Source organism: Megalobrama amblycephala, linkage group LG18 (assembly GCF_018812025.1).
Source record: "Megalobrama amblycephala isolate DHTTF-2021 linkage group LG18, ASM1881202v1, whole genome shotgun sequence".
Lineage (NCBI taxonomy): Eukaryota > Metazoa > Chordata > Actinopteri > Cypriniformes > Xenocyprididae > Megalobrama > Megalobrama amblycephala.
This window is the reverse complement of record NC_063061.1, coordinates 22,852,126-22,874,443: the sequence shown is the minus strand read 5'-3', so window position 1 is coordinate 22,874,443 and position 22,318 is coordinate 22,852,126. Positions and strand designations below refer to the sequence as shown.

At 36.8% G+C, this 22,318-nt stretch overlaps 1 protein-coding gene across 9 annotated transcripts in view; it reads right to left on the bottom strand.

Moving 5' to 3' along the window:
* Positions 1-22,318, bottom strand: part of vav2 (vav 2 guanine nucleotide exchange factor) — a 214,875-nt gene that overhangs the window by 24,294 nt on the left and 168,263 nt on the right. For all 9 annotated transcript variants that reach the window (XM_048166908.1, XM_048166907.1, XM_048166905.1 and 6 more), the window contains 4 exons: positions 18,324-18,422; positions 17,211-17,279; positions 15,502-15,602; positions 394-493 (listed from right to left, as the gene is read on the bottom strand). In XM_048166908.1, coding sequence (XP_048022865.1) covers positions 394-493; positions 15,502-15,602; positions 17,211-17,279; positions 18,324-18,422 — 369 coding nt within the window. The remainder of the gene's footprint in view (positions 1-393; positions 494-15,501; positions 15,603-17,210; positions 17,280-18,323; positions 18,423-22,318) is intronic.

The following is a 22,318-nucleotide window of genomic DNA, read 5'->3' as shown; positions in this document are numbered from 1 at the left end:
CCAAGAGGTCTCATAACTGCGCTCTGAATGGACTGTACCAGATTACAGACCCCTTCTTGTGTGTGAGATAACAGGATGATAATTAGGTGAATTTCTGTATATATATATATATATATATATATATATATATATATATATATATATATACACACACACACACACACATTATTTATTATTTATATCTTTTGTTGTAATGTGTCAGTAGGAAATATCAGTTTACATTTTCAAACATTCCTTTTGCCATTAATTGTAATAATGAGCATTAAAACACATTAAAATATATAATATTTGACTATTCAAATTCAAGCACTTCTACTTATTGACACTACTAAATAGCATCTGTGTACCATACATTAATATCAACTGAGGGGTCTGATTATAGTAAGAGCCTACCTCCACTTTACACTTGACATCTTCCCGTGTGGCAATCAGCTCATCCAGTGTCTTCTGAGCATTCTCCATATGGCTGCAGTACTGGCCATAGATGAGCAGTCTACAAAAGAAAAATCAAAAGATTGATACCATGCACCTATGATGACATTCAGGTCGTTTCTCAATTTGGGTTCTTAAAGGGATCCCCTGGTGTTAAGACTTGTATGGCTTAATATAACGTAAATGATGTCTCTTACTGAAATATGTAGTAGAAAACCCATGAAAGATTTACGTTATTTAAAAAAAATCCATAACATATTTGGACAATGGAGCGCCATTTTACAGTAGCGCCATTTTGTTTGCGTTCTATGTTGATGACGTCAGATGGTTGCACTCTGTCAGCTACTTACATTACTCTATGACTATTTTTACTGCAACACAACTTGGAATATAATATACGATGCCACATTGTGCAGCTTTTGGTTATAATTTTCAGTCGATGAGCCACAAGAGAAGCGACGTAAGTCTTTACAGCTTTACTAGCGATAAGAAGAGGAGAAAAGATTGGGAAGTTGTGGAATATGTTATGGATTTTTTTTTAAATAACGTAAATCTTTCATGGGTTTTCTACTACATATTTCAGTAAGAGACATATTTACGTTATATTAAGCCATACAACTCTTAACACGAGGAGATCCCTTTAAAAGATCTTGGGTCCTTGTGTTCTCCTACTACGTCATCATCATCACTCATCAAAGTACATTTCCAATACTCAAAAACTCAAGTACAGAGAATGCATAAAAGTACCTGCCTTTGTTCTTGATTGTTTAAGATCTAGATCGAACTATTAAAATCGTGTGCGGATGACGTACGGAAGCTTGTAAGCTTTAAACTTTTGTTGGTCTCACTGTCAAGAGAGAAAGCTCGACACTGAAAGCACTGAAAGCTTGCAAATATATGATGGCTCGTGAAAGTAAACATTTGTCATTTTGTTTGGCATCATTTTAATAAAGTTCTAATACCTGGAGAAAGGCTGTCATATGTCATAACCCTAACATTAAATATACATATTCATTTATACAAATACTCATGTGAAATAAAAATACATCAAATAAAAACAATAATTTAAGTACATTTTTTAATATATTATGACATCTGTGATGTTATGGATGGATGGATGGATGGTGTGGTCCCACTGCCTAATATGCGCTGAACGCTCAGTTGAGCAACAAGATCACAGCACATCTCAGTTCTCACAAAGATGCGTTCTGTGTCCTCGTGCCCTTCAGAGTTCGTTCTTTCAAGGTAGCCTGACAAGACTGGTCTCCATTAAAATGTAAGTCTGTTTTTTGCATTCTTAGAATTGAGAACCAGCCTCAGTACTCTCAACATATTAATGAAATAGTTACATTATATGGAAAACAACACGATTTGCATATAAATAAATTAATTGGGGTTTGGAACAACATTGTCATCATGTCAGAATGATGACAGAATTTTCAACTATCTTTGGGTTAATTTTATTTTTTACTTGAATCTTTGAAATCATTCAAAAGAAACAAAGTCTATGCTACAAGTGATAAACAGGCAGTCGGTGTTGCATGATTTCATAATAGAACTACATCTGTTGTGCTCTCTTTATCGAATGAATCTGAGTGAAGCATTTTGATGGATTCTGGATTGTGTACAAGTTAATTCAGGCCAATGAGAACATCAAGACACATTTATTAGATTGCACAATGGACTCCTGATAGTGATCAACACATTCTGGAAGCAGCTCAAAGTAATCTAGCCTAGATGATGGCACCACGTGTGGCACAGATTTCTGCCTCTGATTTAAGTAGGACACTGGCACAGTTGGCAAGCTCAAACACTTGGATACTCTTGGGTTGCCTGACTTTTAATTGTGGTCTTGGTTAAGCCAGTTTCACTTTATAAGATATAGTCATTGCTTAGTTTTCCTTGATCAGAAGAATAAACTGCCTGTAATCCCATTTTTCCCATAAATTGCCAGAATCCCAAAAAAGAAAGATAAGAAAGATAAGTGGTCTGATCAAATGAAGATATGTTTTATCTAAATCCAAACTGGATTATCCACTAATGAGGGCAAAATGCATCTGGATAGGGTCAAATGAATGGATGATCAAATCAAATTCAGCTCATTTAGTGTGGTCTATGAAGTGTTATAACCTCACCTCTATATGTTGACGTGAGCCACCCGCTACTGTAAAGAGTGCAAAGCTAACTGAAACTGTAGTCTTGAACTGAAAAGGGGTCTCCCCTGCTGCTCTGTTCAATGTCTGGGCTTCCGTGCCCTTGGGCTAAGCAGGCCTGATTAAAGGCTAATCTGGAACAAGAGAGACGGCTTGGTTCCTCATGGAAATGGACTGATGGAGATTAATGGTGGCCTCGCTCAATTATGAGCTAAAAAGCACATTCAACAGCATATTAAAAATGCGGGAGCAGGTGTCGGGAATTAGCTGTAATAACAGATGTCACAGACATAATTGAACATGAAGGTCTTCTTTACAAGGCAATTTCCAGATTAAATGTTTCAGGTGCCTCGTAAAAAGGACTGCAAGGGAGAGACGTGCTCAGCGCAGGACACTTGAAACAAAGCAAGAATAATGAAAAAGGAATCTTTAGTCAAGTCAAGAAGAGGCTGCAATGCCTCAGTATTTATTAGCCTCATTATATATATCATGGGGCGTTTCCTCAGAGGAGGCAATGGAGTCAGTGTCTCCTCAAAAAAACTGGATGAGAAAATAATCGATTTTACAAAAAATAAAACAATGCAAATACTACAAAACGTGACATTAATAAGTGTATTAATATGTTGTGTGCTGCATTTTTTATACAGAGGCATGAAAAAGTATGTGAACCACTTGCACAATCTGTGAAAATGAGAATTATTTTAATAAAATAAGTAAGATCATACAAAATGCATGTTATTTTTTATTTAGTACTGTAATGAGTAAGATATTTTACATAAAATATGTTTATATTTAGTTCACAAGACAAAACAATGGCTGAATTTATTAAAATAACCCCATTCAAAAGTTTGTGAACCATTGATTCTCAATACTGTGTGTGGTTACCTGATGATCCACGACTGTTTTTTTGTTTTGTGATGGTTGTTCATGAGTCTCTTGTTTGTTCTGAGCAGTTAAACTGAGCTCTGTTCTTCAGAAAAAATCCTCCAAGTCTTGCAGAAATTTCAGTTTTCAAGCATTTTTGCATATTTTAACCCTTTCCAGCAGTGACTGAATGATTTTGAGATCCGTCTTTTCACACTGAGGACAACTGAGGGACTCAAACACAACTATTAAAAAAGGTTCAAACATTCACTGATGCTCCAGAAGGAAACACAATGCATTAAAGGTGCTAAAGAGGATGTTTTGTTTTATAAATTTTTGCAATATTACTTGAAACTGTCTTTACTAACTGATAAAAGACTATTTATTAGGTGTACTGAAAGGAATAATATTAATATACATCATCTGTGCACGAGGTAGGGCCTTAAAAACATCAGCCAATCGTTTACGCGATCATCGCGTAAACGATTGGCCCTCTGGCTTGTCAATCACTGCCATGACGTTCCTTGTGAGAGACGAGCGCGGCTGCGCGCTCCAGTAACTTTCCACACTTCACAGGCACTGCATGCAATGTTTTTGTCAGGAGACAGGAGTAACAACTGCAGATTATGAGTTACATGCAGTGAGTCCGACATAATGAATCCACTAACACGACACAGTGAATGCCGGTGGTAAACACTCGTGATCCAATACTCGTGCACGAGTTTTGGGAGGCGTTCCCTCGAAATTCTTACGCATGCAATCATTTCAAAAACTCAATAACAGTCTTTGGTTTCTCAGTCAACGAAAAGATCCTCTTTAGCACCTTTAAGAGCTGGGGGGTGAAAACTTTTGAACAGGATGAAGATGTCACAATTTTTCTTATTATATTTAAATATCGTTGTTTTTCATTTAGTACTGCCCTTCGGAAGCAACAGAAGATACTTGCATGTTTCCCGGAAGAAACATTAAGTACAATTTACCTTGATATTTGAATTCAAAAGTTTTCACCCCCCAACTCTTAATGCATCATGTTTCCTTCTGGAGCATCAGTGAATGTTTGAACCTTTTTTAATAGTTGAGTTTGAGTCCCTCAATTGTCCTCATTGTGAAAAGACAGATCTCAAAATCATACAGTCACTGCTGGAAAGGGTTCAAATATGCAAAAAATCCTTGAAAACTGAAGAATCTGCAGGACCTGGAGGATTTTTCTGAAGAACAGAGCTCAGTTTAACTGCTCAGGACAAACAAGAGACTCATGAACAACCATCACAAAACAAAAAAACAGTCGTGGATCATCAGGTAACCACACACAGTATTGAGAATCAATGGTTCACAAACTTTTGAATGGGGCCATTTTAATAAATTCAGCTATTGTTTTGTCTCGTGAACTAAACGCAAACATCTTTTATGTAAAATATCTTACTCAGGACAATACTAAATAAAAAATAACATGCATTTTGTATGATCTCACTTATTTTATTTAAATTATTCACATTTTCACAGATTCTGCAAGTGGTTCACATACTTTTTCATGCCACTGTATAAAAAATGCAGCACACAACATATTAATACACTTATTAATGTCACGTTTTGTAGTATTTGCATTGTTTTATTTTTTGTAAAATCGATTATTTTCTCATCCAGTTTTTTTGAGGAGACACTGACATGCCACTGTATATAAATGCAGCCTTGGTGAGCATATGACACTTTCAAAAATGTCTTAAAAATATATATATATTTTTTTACAAATGTGGGGCTTGGCATAAAAAGTTTGGGAACCAGTGGGTTACTGTTTAAAGTGCAGGAAAAGGCTATCTGTATATATTATAGTTTATAACATTAGCTGAGATTTTTTTATCCACAAGAAAATGGATAAAGGGTGCACATGGTCTGCAACAATGCTTAGGTAGGTGGTATGTGTCAAAGTAACCCACATGGATGGCAGGACCCAAGGTTTCCCAGCAGAACATTGCCCAAAGCATCACACTGCCTCCACCAGCTTGCCTTCTTCCCATAGTGCATCCTGGTGCCATGTGTTCCCCAGGTAAGTGATGCACACGCATGCGGCCATCTATATGATGTTAAAGAAAATGTGATTCATCAGACCAGGCCACCTTCTTCCATTGCTCCGTGGTCCAGTTCTGATGCTCACGTGCCCACTGTTGGCGCTTTCGGCGGTGGACAATGGTCAGCATGGGCACCCTGACTAGTCTGCGGCTATGCAACCCCATACGCAACAAACTGCGATGCACTGCGTATTCTGACACCTTTCTATCAGAACCAGCATTAACTTCTTGAGCAATCTGAGCTACAGTAGCTCATCTGTTGGATAGGACCACACGGGCCAGCCTTCGCTTCTCACGTGCATCAGTGAGCCTTGGCCGCCCATGACCCTGTCGGCAGTTCACCACTGTTCCTTCCTTGGACCACTTTTGATAGATACTGACCACTGCAGACCGGGAACACCCCAAAAGAGCAACAGTTTTGGACATTCTTTGACCCAGTCGTCTAGCCATCACAATTTGGCCCTTGTCAAACTCGCTCAAATCCTTACGCTTGCCCATTTTTCCTGCTTCTAACACATCAACTTTGAGGACAAAATGTTCACTTGCTGCTTAATATATCCCACCGACTAACAGGTGCTGTGATGAAGAGATAATCAGTATTATTCACTTCACCTGTCAGTGGTCAAAATGTTATGCCTGATCGTGTATATTCAATTTATAGTTTATGCATATACAATTTATAGTTTATGTGAAGACTGTTTTAAGCTCACTTAATTTGAAAGTTGTATTTTTCAAACCAATTAAATGTTAAAAATAATGGCTTTCAATCATACTATTTTGTTGAATGGCTATAATTAATGCCCAAAATTGGGGGGAAAAAAACAATTTATTAGAGAAATTAGTAGAAGTACATCAGTAACATATATATTAGGGTTGTGAAAAATATTTTTAACGTGTTAACATTTAAAAAAAAAAATAATCGTATGCGTTAACACGTTAAATATTTAACGCAACATCCATTTTTCATCCTTTGGCTGCACTACAGCACTACACTATATCATTCATTCAAGTGCTATTAAACCATTCAAGACACACACATACAAAAAAGAACTCAGATCTGGCACACGTCTGTGAAGTGGCTCTCTGTGAAAAACACCCAAAACATAATTTACCACTTTATTTATGAAAATATTTATCTGTAACGCATCAACACAACGCACATGCGTGAGTGTTCACGAGGGCACCACGACACATGCGTTTTGTGTTCACATGAGAACTGACAATGTTGTGTGAACACACTTTGGATAATATTATTTTGTAAATAAAGTGGTAAATTATGTTTTTTGCACAAACAAAGCACTTACGTCGCTTCATAAAATTGAGCTTAAACCACTGGAGTCACATGGAGTAACTTTCTGAACTGAAGTGGTTGTGTTGGATCTCTATGGAGGAACAGAAAGGGTGAGTAATTAATGACAGCAATTTCATTTTTGGGTGAACTAACCCTTTAACAAGTTAATTTATTTAATTAGTTACGGAAAAATTAATTTTCCCCGCCCCAGACCTACAAAGGTCATCTTACATTTCGTTCAGTTGATTGGTGACGTGATGAGAAATGAGTCGGAATGTGCACGGGCTAATTACAAGCTACAGGCAAAATAAGTGAAAAATGTCAATTTTGGTCGAATTTGAGGTTTTCACAAAAAAAAAAAAAAAAAAAAAAGTTCAAGCCTCATCTAGCAATCCCAATGCTCCAAATGGCAATTAAACATCTAAAAGTATCTTTATTTGTATGTTTTTTTGAGAGGAGTACCTCAAGTTTGGTATCATTTTACGGTGCAGTATGTGTGAATATTAAAAGGTTAGTTCACCCAAAAATGAAAATTGTCATTAATTACTCACCCTCGTGTCGTTCCACACCCATAAGACTTTCGTTCATCTCGGAACACAAATTAAGATATTTTTGATGAAATCCGAGAGCTGTTTAGCAATTTAACCACCACTTTCAAGGTCAAGAAATGTAACGCGTTAAAAATATTTGTATCCGTTATTTTTATTTTTTCCGTTATATTTTATCCGTTTTTTTTCCCATCATCCTTTAGCTAGAGTTACATTATATGATCACGCTCTTATCCATAAAAATGCTTTTAAACCATTCAAACGTGACAAGACACAAAAGAGAACGCAGTGTGATAATGGCGCACGTCTGTGAATCTCCTGTCTGTGTGACAGACACACACGGATCATGTGCAGAGAAGGCCACTTCAAACAGCCACATTGATTTCTCTTTCACACTTGAGTGGACAAAAACACACAAAATTGTGTCAAAATACCAGTTTTGTCGAGTATCCTCATAAGCACAGTCTTAAATGAGTTAAATAAAATCTTATATGAACACAAAGAGTTGAGAAAATAGGATGCAGATCCGTGTCATGTGCTGCAAGTCTTAAAGTGACAGCAGCCTAGTACACCTGCTAGTCTACCATTAATGTTAATCAAAGAACAAAAGAAAAAGAAAATTACAAACTGCTCTTAATTGAATAACTTTTGTAGTTTAAATAAAAAATAATCTATATTTTAATCTAAATTATGAAGTGAAGACTGAAGTGTTTGATAACCATTCTGATTCTGTATATTTCCCATCTACTATGTTGTTTCTACATTAATTTGGAGATTAAATGTGAAATTATTACAATATAATATTATATATACAATATATATATTTTTAATTGATTGACAGTACATACATATATATATATATATATATATATATATATATATATATATATATATATATATATCAGGGTACCCCCAGGATCCTCCAAATGAAATTCAAGGCTTTTTAAGACCTTTTTAATACCATTTTAAATGAAATTCAAAGCCAACTTCGTACCCATTCTGACAGAAGTATGAGGGGAAAATGTAAAATCTGTATAAATTTTGAACCCTAGAAAATAATTAATTCGGCATATATTTTTATACCTATACTATAAATATTTTATTTACCATAGGCCTACTAAATGTAAACAGCAGTGTCTCTCTCATTGTTACAGAGTGTAATATAATTATATAGGCTAATACTATGATGTAATTGATGTAATACTACTAATGTAATTGATGTAATACTACTAATATACTAATATAATACTACTAATATAATACTATTAATTGCAATAGTCTGGTGCAACTTCCCACATCCAACAAGGTGCATGGAATAAAAAAAAATAGTAATTTAGGAACAAAACCAGCAACACTCATAGATGCCATGGAGGGGTCAGAAATAAACAAAAAACTGAAGCTATATATATCAACTTTATTTTGCCAAAAAATAAAAATCTCTCATTGTTATTAGTTTTTAACATTTAGTGGAAGTAGGCTGTTTTCCTTTACTTCATGCTAGCTTAAATAAAATTAAAATCTTGCACTGAACAACACTGTACAGAACAAATACAACCCTTGAATACATTTGTACACTCTTCTGTTTCTTGACATGGTAGCATCGGACGCGTTTCGGTGATTTAAAACGACGCTCGTGACTTAAAGTCGAGTGCTTTTACTGTAATTTAGGCAAGCGCGCTCATAATAGAAGCGACGCGGTTGAGAGCGCGGCTCATGGTTGCATAGCAACGACAGACGCCACTGGAGCGAAAGCGCATTGGAAAGAAGGAGAATGCCGGCGCGGCCGCGTATGTGACGCGTACTAGAGAATAATAATTATAATAATAATAATAATTTAGCGGGCCGGATTATGTTTTATTTTTGAGATCAGTTGCGGGCCGTAAATGGCCCGCGGGCCGGCAGTTTGAGACCACTGGACTAGACTATCACAGAACGCTGACACAATCAGCAACCCAATATATATTTTTTACTCGTATACTGATTGACAGCACACACACACACACACATATATATATATATATATATATATATATATATATATATATATATATATATATATATATATAATATATATATATATATATATATATATATATATATTATACATACATACACACAGGGCTTGACATTAACACCCGCCAACCCGACGGGGCTCTAGACTTTAGCTGTGGTGGGAAGGAGAGCCACTCCAACTAGCCACTTTGGTGGGTTGAATATAATTTCAACCTACAGCCAACTGAAAGGTAGCCAAGCTCGTTGTATCATAAAATTACAATTCAATCACAATTCTTTATCGATTAACTTGTTGTTAGTGAAGGTGGGATAGGCGGAATCGTGCTGAATGACACACAACAGAAGCGCTCTCAGTTCTCCTTGCACCTGAATGGTGAAATACACGCACACACAGATGTCAAAATGCCCATCGTGTGGAGTAGGCTATCGTGTGAATACAGCCGTTTATGGCTTAAGTGGACGTAAACAGGTAGGTAAAAACTGGATATATGTCAGTATATTACATCCATGCATTCAGCAGCCCAATTGACCCTTCGCAAAGACCCGCCCTCCTCAGTTACTGTTGCTTTGTCCGACAAGCCGTGGTGCTGTCACGTCACACAGAGTGAAAAATACATCGCGGAGCAAAGAGGATACTGCGTCGACAGTCAAGACAAAGCAGGTTACTTATGATATTAAACAAAGTCCCAGCTTTCTAACTGTTTAGTTTTTTAAGAAATTAAATTTTTTTTTTTAAGAAATAAAAAAAAAAAAAAAAAAAAAAAGTTTTGTGGCTCTTTAATGTGTCGTGACAGATTGCTGTACCGCCTCAGCTCACGAGGCTCGTAAACCGATCATCTCTTCCTACTAGTTAATTCATAGCATCAAATAAACATGAATGAACATGAGAAGGAATGTTGTTTCAAACGCAGAAAGATGTCAGTACACACCATTTTTCAAGTTTAAGTCCACCGAGGTTAATCTTCTAACTCCTGACTGCTTTGTCGGACAAAATGGCGGATTCGGGGTTCTGATTGGTTAGATCGCTTGTCACTCAAACTCCCGGCGAAGGGTCAATTAAATACCTGTCATTAATATTAATCAAAAAACAAAAGATTGTTAAATAAATGTATACATGTTAAATAAACCTACTGTATCAGATTTGTAAATTTACTATTTGTAATTTGCATCTTTGTTCTTTTTATATCTCTTTGGAAAACCACTAGCCACAGTGACTGGTGAGCAAAAAAGTTAATGTCAAGCCCTGTGTGTATAAACATATACATATATACACACACATATATACACACACACACACATATATATATATATATATATATATAAACTGTACCTAAAACCATATCACTAAAAAAATCCTTGCACATGAGTAAAAACTTTTCAACCATGTCCAATAGGTACTATTATATTTCAAAAAGGGTATCTGTGTTTTTTATCCCTACCATCTCTATTCACAGTGCTCTAATAGATGTCCTTTCAGACAAGCACTCAGGCCATGCTTTGTCCATCTGTGCTAAGCATCTACTGGTACTAAATTAGCTAACATCACATTATTGATGAAAAAAATTCTTACAAGCACTAAAAATATATGGTGAAGTGTGGCATACACATTCAGCGAGCAGATTTGATTAGGAAGCTTATGCTCTTTCAAAATGCTCTTTCATTCAGGGCTGTACTCAGGACATACATTAGTGTGCAATGGACATCACTCTTTAATGACCTGGTAATTATGTGTTTAAATGCAATTGGAGTAGAAGTGAAACATATTAACAACCAGAAGCAATGCACATCAGCAGTGTAACATCAAGGAATGTGCTCTTTATGAAGCTAATTCTGTTGACTGATCCAGCTTGGAGTGCTAAACACTTGGCCTCAACTTTCCCAAAGACGTCAAAGTTGTAAGATAAAGGTGCTGAAATAAAAAGAAATGTTCCAATTTGTGTTGCCACCGTCTTGTTGGCTTTGTGATGCCAACCAAGCTTAGACATTCAACAACCTGACAACTGCAATGGCAAAACAGTCAAGGATATTCAGGCTCTTCTCCAGAAGTTCATCCTGGTTTCCACCACCTTTGTCACTCCAGACTGTGAGAGTGGGATGTGACCGAGATGGAAAGCGAGAGAGAGTGGGGGAAAAAGCCCTGGGTTGCTTAAGTGTGAATATTCCCCAGGGTGAAAGCCTTTGCCATCGCTGTGTAAACACATGCTCTTTGAATTCATCTCTCTTCCGAGGCTATCGCCCGCCGCACCAAGTTTCTCATTATGGCAAAGCTGTCATGCATGTTATTTCACAGAAAATACAATTTGGTATAGACGCTCTCCTTCCAGTTTCCATCTGTCTATTGGAAAAGACCGGGGCTGGCGAGCAAAATGCAAAGCAAAGTGGAAGTGACAGGCTGGTGAAAGAAGTAATAGTCTCTGACATGAGGCATTGAAGACCCCTCACCTTCACTTTAACAGCCTGCACGGAGTAAATAGTGGCTCATTCTCAACGCAAACCAACTTATAATGTTCTGCAGTAACTCTGAGCTCATTCCAGCACTATAACTTAAATTAGTTTGGAAATAACTATCAAAAAATTTCAGAGTTTAACAACCTCTACTGTGGTCTAAAAGCTGTGACTTGCCTTGCACTCTCGAGGCAGCGTCTTAAGAAAGCAGGATGCCAATTTTGTTTGAAACAAGATGGTATTTTCACTCTTCAATATGCCCTTCACAGTGTCAACAACTTATGAAAAGCTTCTCAATTATTTAATTCTATGGAAAGCAGCGCCGCAAAAGGTCACGGGGACTTACAAGAGGAGATAACAAAATTAATTAAAGGCAGCTGGGCTTTTGGAGCAATGGACGGAGGTGTGGAAGATAGCAGCCACACAACGGCCAAATCCCCTGGCCATTTCTCTCTTTGTTGAGAGGAAAGGGAGAGGGACTGTGCATCACATAATGAAAAAGAGAAACATGCCAATCAGATGAAAAATGGCAAAGGCGAATGACGCAGTCCTGCTTTAATGAAATGAATAATTTGCCAAAAATACTCAGCGTTGTTTAACGCTTAATGTCACCAAATGTAAATATATCCTGGCAGATTTCATTGTGAAGAAAAAACTTTTATAAAAGCCGCCCACTCTTGTGCAAATGTATTGTCTTTTTTAAAATTAAGATGTTTAACTGACTTTTCCTGCAAAGTACGGACCATATTTTGAGAATGTCTGAGAATTAGATAGTTCAAAGAGAATTGACACAGTGAGTGAGCATGAGATAAGATTTTTGATGGTGATGGAATATATAGACATGCAAACAGGTGAAGTAAGAAAGAAATCAAGCAGAAAGTGAAGTGATAAGGCACAGAGAGAGACGGCCATGCATGTCAGAACAGGGCCACGCTGCTGCTATGTCGTGCCAAAGTGCATGTTAGTGTGAGCACCCACGGAAGACTGGCTCAATGAAATGACAGGCTCGGAATTACATAAACAAAAGAGTGCGAGCGAGAGAGGCGGTGCTGTCATGCCGACTCTGCGTGATGCTGCCCGCTGGGCTCAGGGAAGAGCCTTGTAATGGGCCAATTACCTATGCAAACTGACAAATGGAAACAATAGGGCTGTCTCCTCCATCCCTATTCTTTTCCTTGCTTCTTTTCTTTTTTTTTTTTAGATCGATCCCCGTCACCAACTTTAAATAGCATATAAATACATTCAGACTGTGTTTGCTTCAGTTAATGGGTTAATATTATTATATAATATATAATTATTAATAATATAATATTTATATAATATAATATTATCACTGTGAAGCTGCTTTGAAAACCTGTATTGTAAAAATCACTATATAAATGAAGGTGACTTGACTAATAAAAAAGTTTGAATCTTACAGAACATTTTCAGATTTTTTTTTGTCACAGCATGCTGCCATTACTGAAAACGAACCTGAAGCTTATCATTACCTACATAGTAATGTAGAGATCAGTCTCTCACTGTGAGAATGCAAATGCCCTCTGCAGTTGCTGTGTTCAATGAATCTGATGCAGAACAAAGCCTATACCGTAATTCTCAACAGGAGAAATCATTTACCCACATTAGAGATAAGATATCTATGGATGCACTCAAGTGGAGGTTAAATTAGATGTCTACAGCAGAGAAGAAGATAAAAGAGGAACAAAGTCTTTAATGTGCATTAGAACAAGTGGATGCTTTAAAGAACATACTAAAGATTTGAGTCAACATGAAATCAAAACCGACACATTAATGTAATGAAGTTATTTCAATAAAAGCAAAATAATATAGATCTGACTATAAGAAAAAATGAAAAATAGAAAGAAACCATACTTTGTGCCCTTAAAGGCATAGTTCATCCAAAAAGTTAATTTAATAATTTTCTCACCCTTATGTAATTTCAAACCTGTATGAAATGATTTTTTCTGTGAAACACAAAGATAGTTTGAAAATGGGACCTAGGATGTTTTGGGTCACTTAGTATCACAATATCTTCTATTGTGTCATATGGGATTTGAATGGCATGAGGGTGAGTAAAAGTTGACAGAATTTAAATTTTTAGGTGAACTATTGCTCTGTGATTTTGGAAGCTTACTGTCTGCCACATGATGCTGAACTGATCAGCCAGCTGCTAGTGATGATTATTTCAATCGATTTCCTCATTTTGTGTTTAGCTTATTATCTTTACTTTCAATAAACATAAACTTTAACCCATAGATATACAGTACACTACAATCACACATAAATTACGTCTGAAGCAAGCCTAAAATAATCTTTGTGATTCTGAAAGTTTCTAAAATTTCATAAGTGCCCACTGAACTCACTATGGTCGCATGTAAAATTGCTGCATTAAGTCTATAACGTTGACTTCCTCATAATCTGCATGTATAACAAAGAGAACTTTTATAACCTTTGTGTTTGAAAAGGCTGCATCCATAAAGATCATGATCTAAGAATTCCAGCAACATTAATTTCTAAGAACTTACTGCAAGGTCATCTGGCTGCTTAATAAACCAGAACACTAGACCAAAGTTCTCATCTCTGAGGACGCATACACTCTAATTGCAGGGAGGTCATAATTTTGTGTTACACCTACTTGGTTTTATTAAGTAGGTCCCAGTTGGGATTAAAAAAAAAAAAAAAATCAGCAATTGTGCTTAGTACAGCAAGAACAGAACTCTTATACAGAAACGGATTCGGAGGGTCTTAGTAATGCCTGATAACGCACAGTTTAATGTAGTGTAGCATTACTAGAATAAGCTGACTGTTACAGGGCCTGTCATTTAGTCAGGCCTCAGTGTTTCTCAAACCAAAGGGAACTGCAGGGAAATTGCACATTACTGAGCTGAATCAGCAGCGGTCCCAGACCAGTGACCTGGGGTACACCAGGTACAGCTGCACACATTCAAACTTCAGAGAGAATATGAGTGGCTCATTTGCATCTTAATATAGTCTGCTGTGTATCTCAGAGTACAGTATTAAAGGAAGAGTTCACCCAAACATGAAAATTCATCATCAAATGTCTTCATTTACTAACCCTAATGCTTACTCACCCTAACCACAGAAGAAAGAAAGTCATGTTTGGGATTTTTTTTCTTTAAGATACTGCTCTTTAAACCTTTCTTAGTTGTTTTTATGGGTTTAAAAAAACAAAAATAAAAAAATACTGTAAAAAGGAAGAGACTGTATAGCAGCTGGCTACAGTAAATCCTCCATTCTTTGGTAGATACAGAAGAAATGGTGTTACGATTTTACTAGATCCCCTGGGTATCTGTCATCCATCCATGGATGGAGTAGCTAAAACATTCTCTATTATCTGGTTATTGATTTTTGATACAGCAGCTACAAGAGACAAAAAGAGCACTCAAAACAGGAAGTGTTCAGCTCTAATGCAGCAGACTGGTCTATTTTCTTTCTAAGCCCTGTGGGCTCTGATGAGGATTTATTTTAAAATAGCTGGGCTGCTGTGGTCAGGCCCTACTGGTGTGATGGATTTTTTTTTGGGTGGTCGACAGCAGCAAGACCTTGCCTTCTTCAAGAGGCACTTGAGGTCATTTCAGCTCAAAAGAGGCTTAAAGTGTTGACAAAAGTGTGAGATGTTATAACAGAACTGACAGCGATAAACCCACATACTCTGTCAAGGTACTGACCTCTCCTTGAAGTCCAGAAAGATCTTTCCCAGGCCGTTGCCCCCGCTCACCATGGTCAGGTCAATGGCCCTCAGCAGAGCAAAATGGACCTTGATGATATCCTGTGGAAACAAAGAATTGCTAACATCCATCCAAGCATTATTTATCTGTTTGTTGTGCCATACATTTTATTGCCCTCAGGAACATTCACTTGCTGTCAGACAAGTTTTTGCCTATATGTCTGGACTGCCAAAAGTCAGGTTAGGAGCTTAACCTGACTAGCTAGCAGTTTTTCTCAAACAATTCGTTCAAAAATGCTGATTCATTCAAGAATGAAACAAAGGTACTGACTGTGATTATCTGAACTTTGAACACCACCTTACAAAACTCAACCGACGAGTAACACGTCTCCGGAGTAATGCTGAAGCTGATGCTTCACTTCATAGGAGATCAATGGTTAATAGGCATTCCCTCTCAATACACTCCATATAGCGCACTTTGAGTTGATCAATGTCATATACTTTGTTGGCCATTGAACAGATACAGCAACTGTTTCTGCTACGCACTGGTATTGCTGGTATTATCAAAGCTCTTATGTATCTGAAAGTATAGGCAATATCAGCTATTTGCATATTATGATGCATATTTTATATATCTTTTTTATATTATAGTTTGTAATTTTTTTAATGCACTTTATTTTTAAAACAAACAAATATATAACTTAAGGTAATAGTTTCGGGATCCTGTCACCTTGGTTGGTTTTATTTTTAGTTTGGTGACAGGATCCTGACACTCATGTTATTTGTCTTGTCCTTGTGTGAGCATACGGATTTGGTGGTGTTCTCTGGGCTGTGAACTCTTATGTCTTATGTTTTGGGTGTTTGTCTGAGCACACTGCTTCTGTCATGTTTGTTTGCCATGTGCTCTGCTGCCTTGTCTTGAGTGTTTGTCTGAGCACATGGCTTCTTTCATGTTTGTTTGCCATGTGGCTTTTACACATGGCTTTTGTTTGTTTCTGTGTGTCAGTCTGTGGTCTTGGCCCCGCCCACTTGTTACCTGATTATTGTAGTCGATTTATTGCGATTAAACCGCATGCAAATTGGCCGCAATTATTTAATGCGCACTCAGAGCTGTTACCTGATTATTCTCCATATTCCTTATTCTTTGTAAAAAGCCACCATCTCACAGAAGGATGCTCAACTGTCGTTATGAAGTGAGTTTGGAATAAAAGCGTTATTAAATGTCTTTTGTTGGACAAGATGTTAATAAATGCTTCTCACGTCTGGAAAGATGTTTGACGTGTGTTACTTTTTCAAATGTACATTATAAGCGACTCAAATTCACAGTGCTTTCAGATGGATTAGCATTTGGAGCCATAATTCACTGACAATCTGTGCAAAAAAATAAAAATAATAATCTGACTAAGAATCCTTTGAACTAATTTGCACTAAGAAGTTCCATGTTATTTTCGTATTGTGCGATAAATCGTGCAGCCCTAACTGGTTTATTGATTTATCTTTTTGAGCTTCCCTGGCTGTTTTGCATTTAGTAAATCCTGACAAATATTTAGCAAATTCAACAAGTTAACTACAAAAAGATGAGATTTTAAATAAATATTTTTACTTCATTGACAACCCTTGATAAGAAATATATTCTGAAAAACGTAAAAAAAATACATAAATGTAAAATACCTAAAAAAATGTATAAAAGTACAGTAAATGATCACTCACCTCTAAATTCACAAATATGGCCTCCATCTCCTGTGGCAATAAGACTTGCTTCAGGGGGATCATATAATTCTAAAAATGTAAAATAGAAAAAAAAAAAAAAAAAAAAAAAAAAAAATCACAAATACAAAAAGGTCATAAAAAAAATAAATAAATAAAAAATCAGAACTGAATTTCAGAAATGAAAATGTATTCAAAGTCAAAGCATACAATCAAACACGTGTAATAAGATTGCTTAAACATTGTTGTGGTTTGGTAATTGTCAGATAAATGTCAGATACTATAGTGTGGCTGTGGGCAGGCTGTTCAAACATATAATCAACCCTGTGAAATGTGCATGGCATTTCTGCCCTGTGACTGACCCCTGAGTCTGGAGGGCAAAGGGAGAACACACATCAAGAAAAGACCAGTTTTACACTGTAGCCTAAAACAATGCCAAGGCAGCTATTTGTTTACATTATTTTCCCAGACAACATGGTCTATGGTCTACATGACATCAGTCAAAAGGTAAAGTTTTTTCAGATGTTAATCGTTAATCTTTTAAAAGACTACAAATGCATTTTTTTTTTATCTGACTGATACCAATTTGCCAATAATTATTGTTAATTATTGTCCAATAACTGAGAAATGGAAGATATTTTTATTTATTATTCTATAATATTTTGTCTAAATAAATTAAAAACACTAAAAACTAAAATTATTTGATTAAAATGTGAATTTAGGTATTTGCTAAAGACTACATTTAACTGTTATTAAATTATTAACAAAGGTAATCTAAATATAAAAATGTGGAAATGAGAATGAACAATGAAAATCTTTTAATTCTAATATAGGCCAATAACTGTTATGGTACAGATATACTGTGCATCCCTATCTCTTTTTTTTTTTGGAATGCACCAATAATTTGTGCACAATAAAACTTTGTATTAATTCAACAGGCCACCGAAGTACACTTGTCATCTACTGTATGGCTCAGTTCTCATCTTTTGTCCTCTACCTCCATCTATTTTAAGTTACCTAACTGTCCTCGGAGAACCTTAGCAAGACCTTGACCCAGTTCCAGGCTTTCATTTCCACTCTCTCCAGCTCTAAGACTCGCTACTTTTTCCCCATTACCTTCTCAATGTCCTCCAGTGTCTTGTAGTACTTTGCCTCGGTCTCCTGAATCTCCACCAAGCAGCAGTTTCTCTTATCATCTTCTGTCATGCCCATTTTCTGTTATGGGAAGAAGTAAAAAATACACAAATGATGTTGGTATCATCCTGCAGGATGCCAGCTCAGAACATTTAAACACCTGCACAAGGTACCGAACTGTTATTCAAAAGAATTCAGGTCACAATCAGGATGGCCAAAGCGCACTACAGTAAAAGACACGGGTGGACAGAGTATTTCACAACAAAACCTCAAGGGGAACATTGACAAGGAAGCAAGAACAAGAGTTTAGTCTTTCATTCATTCAAAACAACATACACGTCTAAGTCTAAAGCACACACACACACAAAACTGTAGGAAAGTCATAAATGTGGTTTTGATGAATTAAATGAGGTCAATTCACAAAACAATAACAACAGAAAATGATCTAATAGAACATGATGCATTTGATTAAGCATAATCGATGGATCTTGGTGTAATGCGATCAGGTTTGAACATCTGGGCCTGGTGGTGCACGAGGCCAAAGCAAACTTGCCCACATCCAGAGAAATTCAAGATCATAAACAATTGTTTCATTAGAGAGCAAGATGGCCAAAAAAAAGGGGGGTGGGGGGGATGGGGGGGAGAGAGAGCGGGATCTTTCCAAAGGGCTGGCTAGCAACAATGAAAGCAGTCAGTATTGGGAAAGGCAAATATATCTGTGACTTTGACTGACTAATGTGAAACTCCAGTGCCTATTGTAGTAAAAGATAAAGAAGCTATAATTTGTGAAAAGACAAAAACATTTTCAGAATCACATCTGTCTTGGTCTCTGACACTCTTTTTCCACCATTTTCTCTTCTCTCCCTCATTTAAGTTGCTGTATTTGCCCCACTGAGAGTCTAATGTGTCCGTGTTGTAGCATCTGTCTGATGACACAGATTGTGAGTTTCCGTCTGAGTGTGTATGTGTGTGTATCTATGTGTGTGGACCCAGCAGTTTTCTGTCTGCAGAAGAGATTTCCTCCCTCGTGGGTTTAAAATAACCCAACATTAGCTCACTCAGTGAGACAGCACACACTTTAAACTCAGACGGACATCAGAAGGGAGTCAGCCTCCCCTCCTTCTCATTTCTAGCAAAGGAAGAAAGAAGCTAGTGTTGTTTTATTTTAGCACTGTTTCTAAATTTGATAATAATTTGTTACATTTACATAAAGATTTTCTCAGCACAAGCCCTTTACCAGGAGCGTTTCGTCCAAGGAGGCAAGGGAAGCAGTGCCTTCCCAAAATATTAGGATAAGAATATAATCCATATTGCAAAAATAAAACAACGCAAGTATTACAAAATGTGACATTAAAAAGTCACCCTTTTTCTTAAGTAACACTGTCCGACAGCGACACCCGCAGGTAAAGTTACAGCAGGAGTCCGTGTCTCTCATGCCTCCTCTCAGCTCATAGAGAATCAACAGACACCCTAAAGCTTGCGGTGGGTTTTGTGGAGCGTAATTGAGAATGAATGGGGGAAAGTCACGTGAGAGGAGGCAATGCCTCTATTGCGTTATGACTGGATGTGATTGGTTATGATTGGATATGATTGGTTTGTGTGATAAATCCCGCCTCTTGTTTACGTGTGCATTCCGTCATGTGATGACTAATTAAATAGTGAGTGAACAGCACACCCACTTAGATATCACCATTTTATGTCATGTCAAAATCAACATGATGACTGGGGGGTGGGGGGTTAGTGAGCAATCAGCTTGTTGAAATTAAAGATTTGTGTCTGTGACAGTGTTTACCAAGCATGACTGATGATCCGAAAACAAGTTGAATATTAAAAAGAACAGCTGAACATCAATACTCAAAATATATAGTGTAAATTTTTACTGCCTTTAGTTACTATTTTGGAATAAATGTAAAATTGCTTATAACACTAACTTAATAAGATTGACTTGGTTTTAATAAATATAACAATGCAATTAATGTTCTATTTATTAAAACCAAGTCAATCTCATCAAGTTAGTTTTATAAGCATTTTTACATTTATTCCAGTTGTATTTGGTTTCTTTTTTCTTTTTTGATGTAAAAAAAGTAAATGTTCATTTAACAAGGAAAATGTGATGATGTTAAAGGGTTAGTTCACCCAAAAATTTAAATTCTGTCATTAATTACTCACCCTCATGCCGTTCCACACCCGTAAGACCTTCATTAATCTTCGGAACGCAAATTAAGATATTTTTGTTGAAATCCGATGGCTCTGTGAGGCCTGCATAGCCAGCAATGACATTTCCTCTCTCAAGATCCATAAATGTACTAAAAACATATTTAAATCAGTTCATGTGAGTACAGCGGTTCAATATTAATATCATAAAGCGATGAGAATATTTTTGGTGTGGCAAAAAAACAACAAAAAACAACAACAACTTCTATAGTGATGGCCGATTTCAAAACACTGCTTCAGGAGGCTTCGGAGCATTATTAATCAGTGTGTCAAATCAGTGGTTCGGAGCGGCAAAGTCACGTGATTTCAGCAGTTTGGCGGTTTGACACGCGATCCGAATTATGATTCGACACAGAAGAATCATAACACTCCGAAGCTTCCTGAAGCAGTGTTTTGAAATCGGCCATCACTAAATAAGTCGTTATTTTGTTTTTTTTAGCGCACCAAAAATATTCTCGTCGCTTTATAATATTAATATTGAACCACTGTACTCACATGAACTGATTTAAATATGTTTTTAGTACATTAATGGATCTTGAGAGAGGAAATGTCATTGCTGGCTATGGAGGACTCACTGAGACATTGGATTTCAACATAAATATCTTAATTTGTGTTCTGAAGATTAACGAAGGACTTACGGGTGTGAAACGGCATGAGGGTGAGTAATAAATGACATTATTTTCATTTTTGGGTGAACTAACCCTTTAAGAGTAAGTAATTTACAGATGATTTATAATAAATAAATAAATAAATAATAAACTATGGAGGACTTTGCCTCCTCATTTCAGAACACCACTGCAAGCTACTGCGCTTTACATATCGAAGGGGGGAATCTCCTCAAACACCACCAATGTGCAGCATCCACCTGGATGATGCAACAGCAGCCACATTGTACCAGAACGCACACCACACACCAGATGATTGGTGGAGAGGAGACGGAGTGATGAAGCCAATCAGTATATATATATGGGGATGATAGGAGGCCACAGTGATGGACAGAGGCCAATGGGCAAACCCCTACTCTTTTTCGAAGGACATCATGGTATTTTTAATGACAACAGAGAGTCAGGACCTCGCTTCTCATCACTTCTAATCCGAAGGATGGTGTTTTTTGACAGTATAGTGTCCCCATTACTATATTGAGGCGTTAGGAACCACACAGACCACAGGGTGAGCAGCAGCCCCTGTTGGCCTCACTAACACCTCTTAGTGTTACACTGTGTACACTGTAACACTTTTTAGTGTAAGACCTTAACCTAGTTTTCCCAGGAGGTCTCCCATCTAGGTCCTGACCAGGCTCAACCCTGCTTAGCATCAGTAGGCAACCAATCTTGGGCTACAGGGTGACAGCTACTGGCTTAAATTTCCAAGAACTGTTGATTTGATATGACACACATTTCAGTTCCGCTTACTGATTCCTGGTCATGAATTTCAATGTGATTTTAAACCATTCAAGCACAATAAGGAAGAGAACTCAATTAAAACACTGTTTTCTGTGGTGTGCACACATCTAAAGAGTGTGCAAAAAAAAAAAAAACCCTCTCATGTACTTTGTGCATAATTCATGAAGTTCTTTTTTTTTCTTTTTTCACATGCTGATCTAGATTGAATATCTTTTGCAACTTAATAAGGATTAATCTATATTTTATTTACAAAAAAGAAAATTATTAGTGCCATCAAGGGCTGCTCCCTAATAGTCGACTAATCTTTAGTCAGCGAAAATAGTTTGTCACAGGAAGAAAAAAAATCCACAGGAAGTGGCG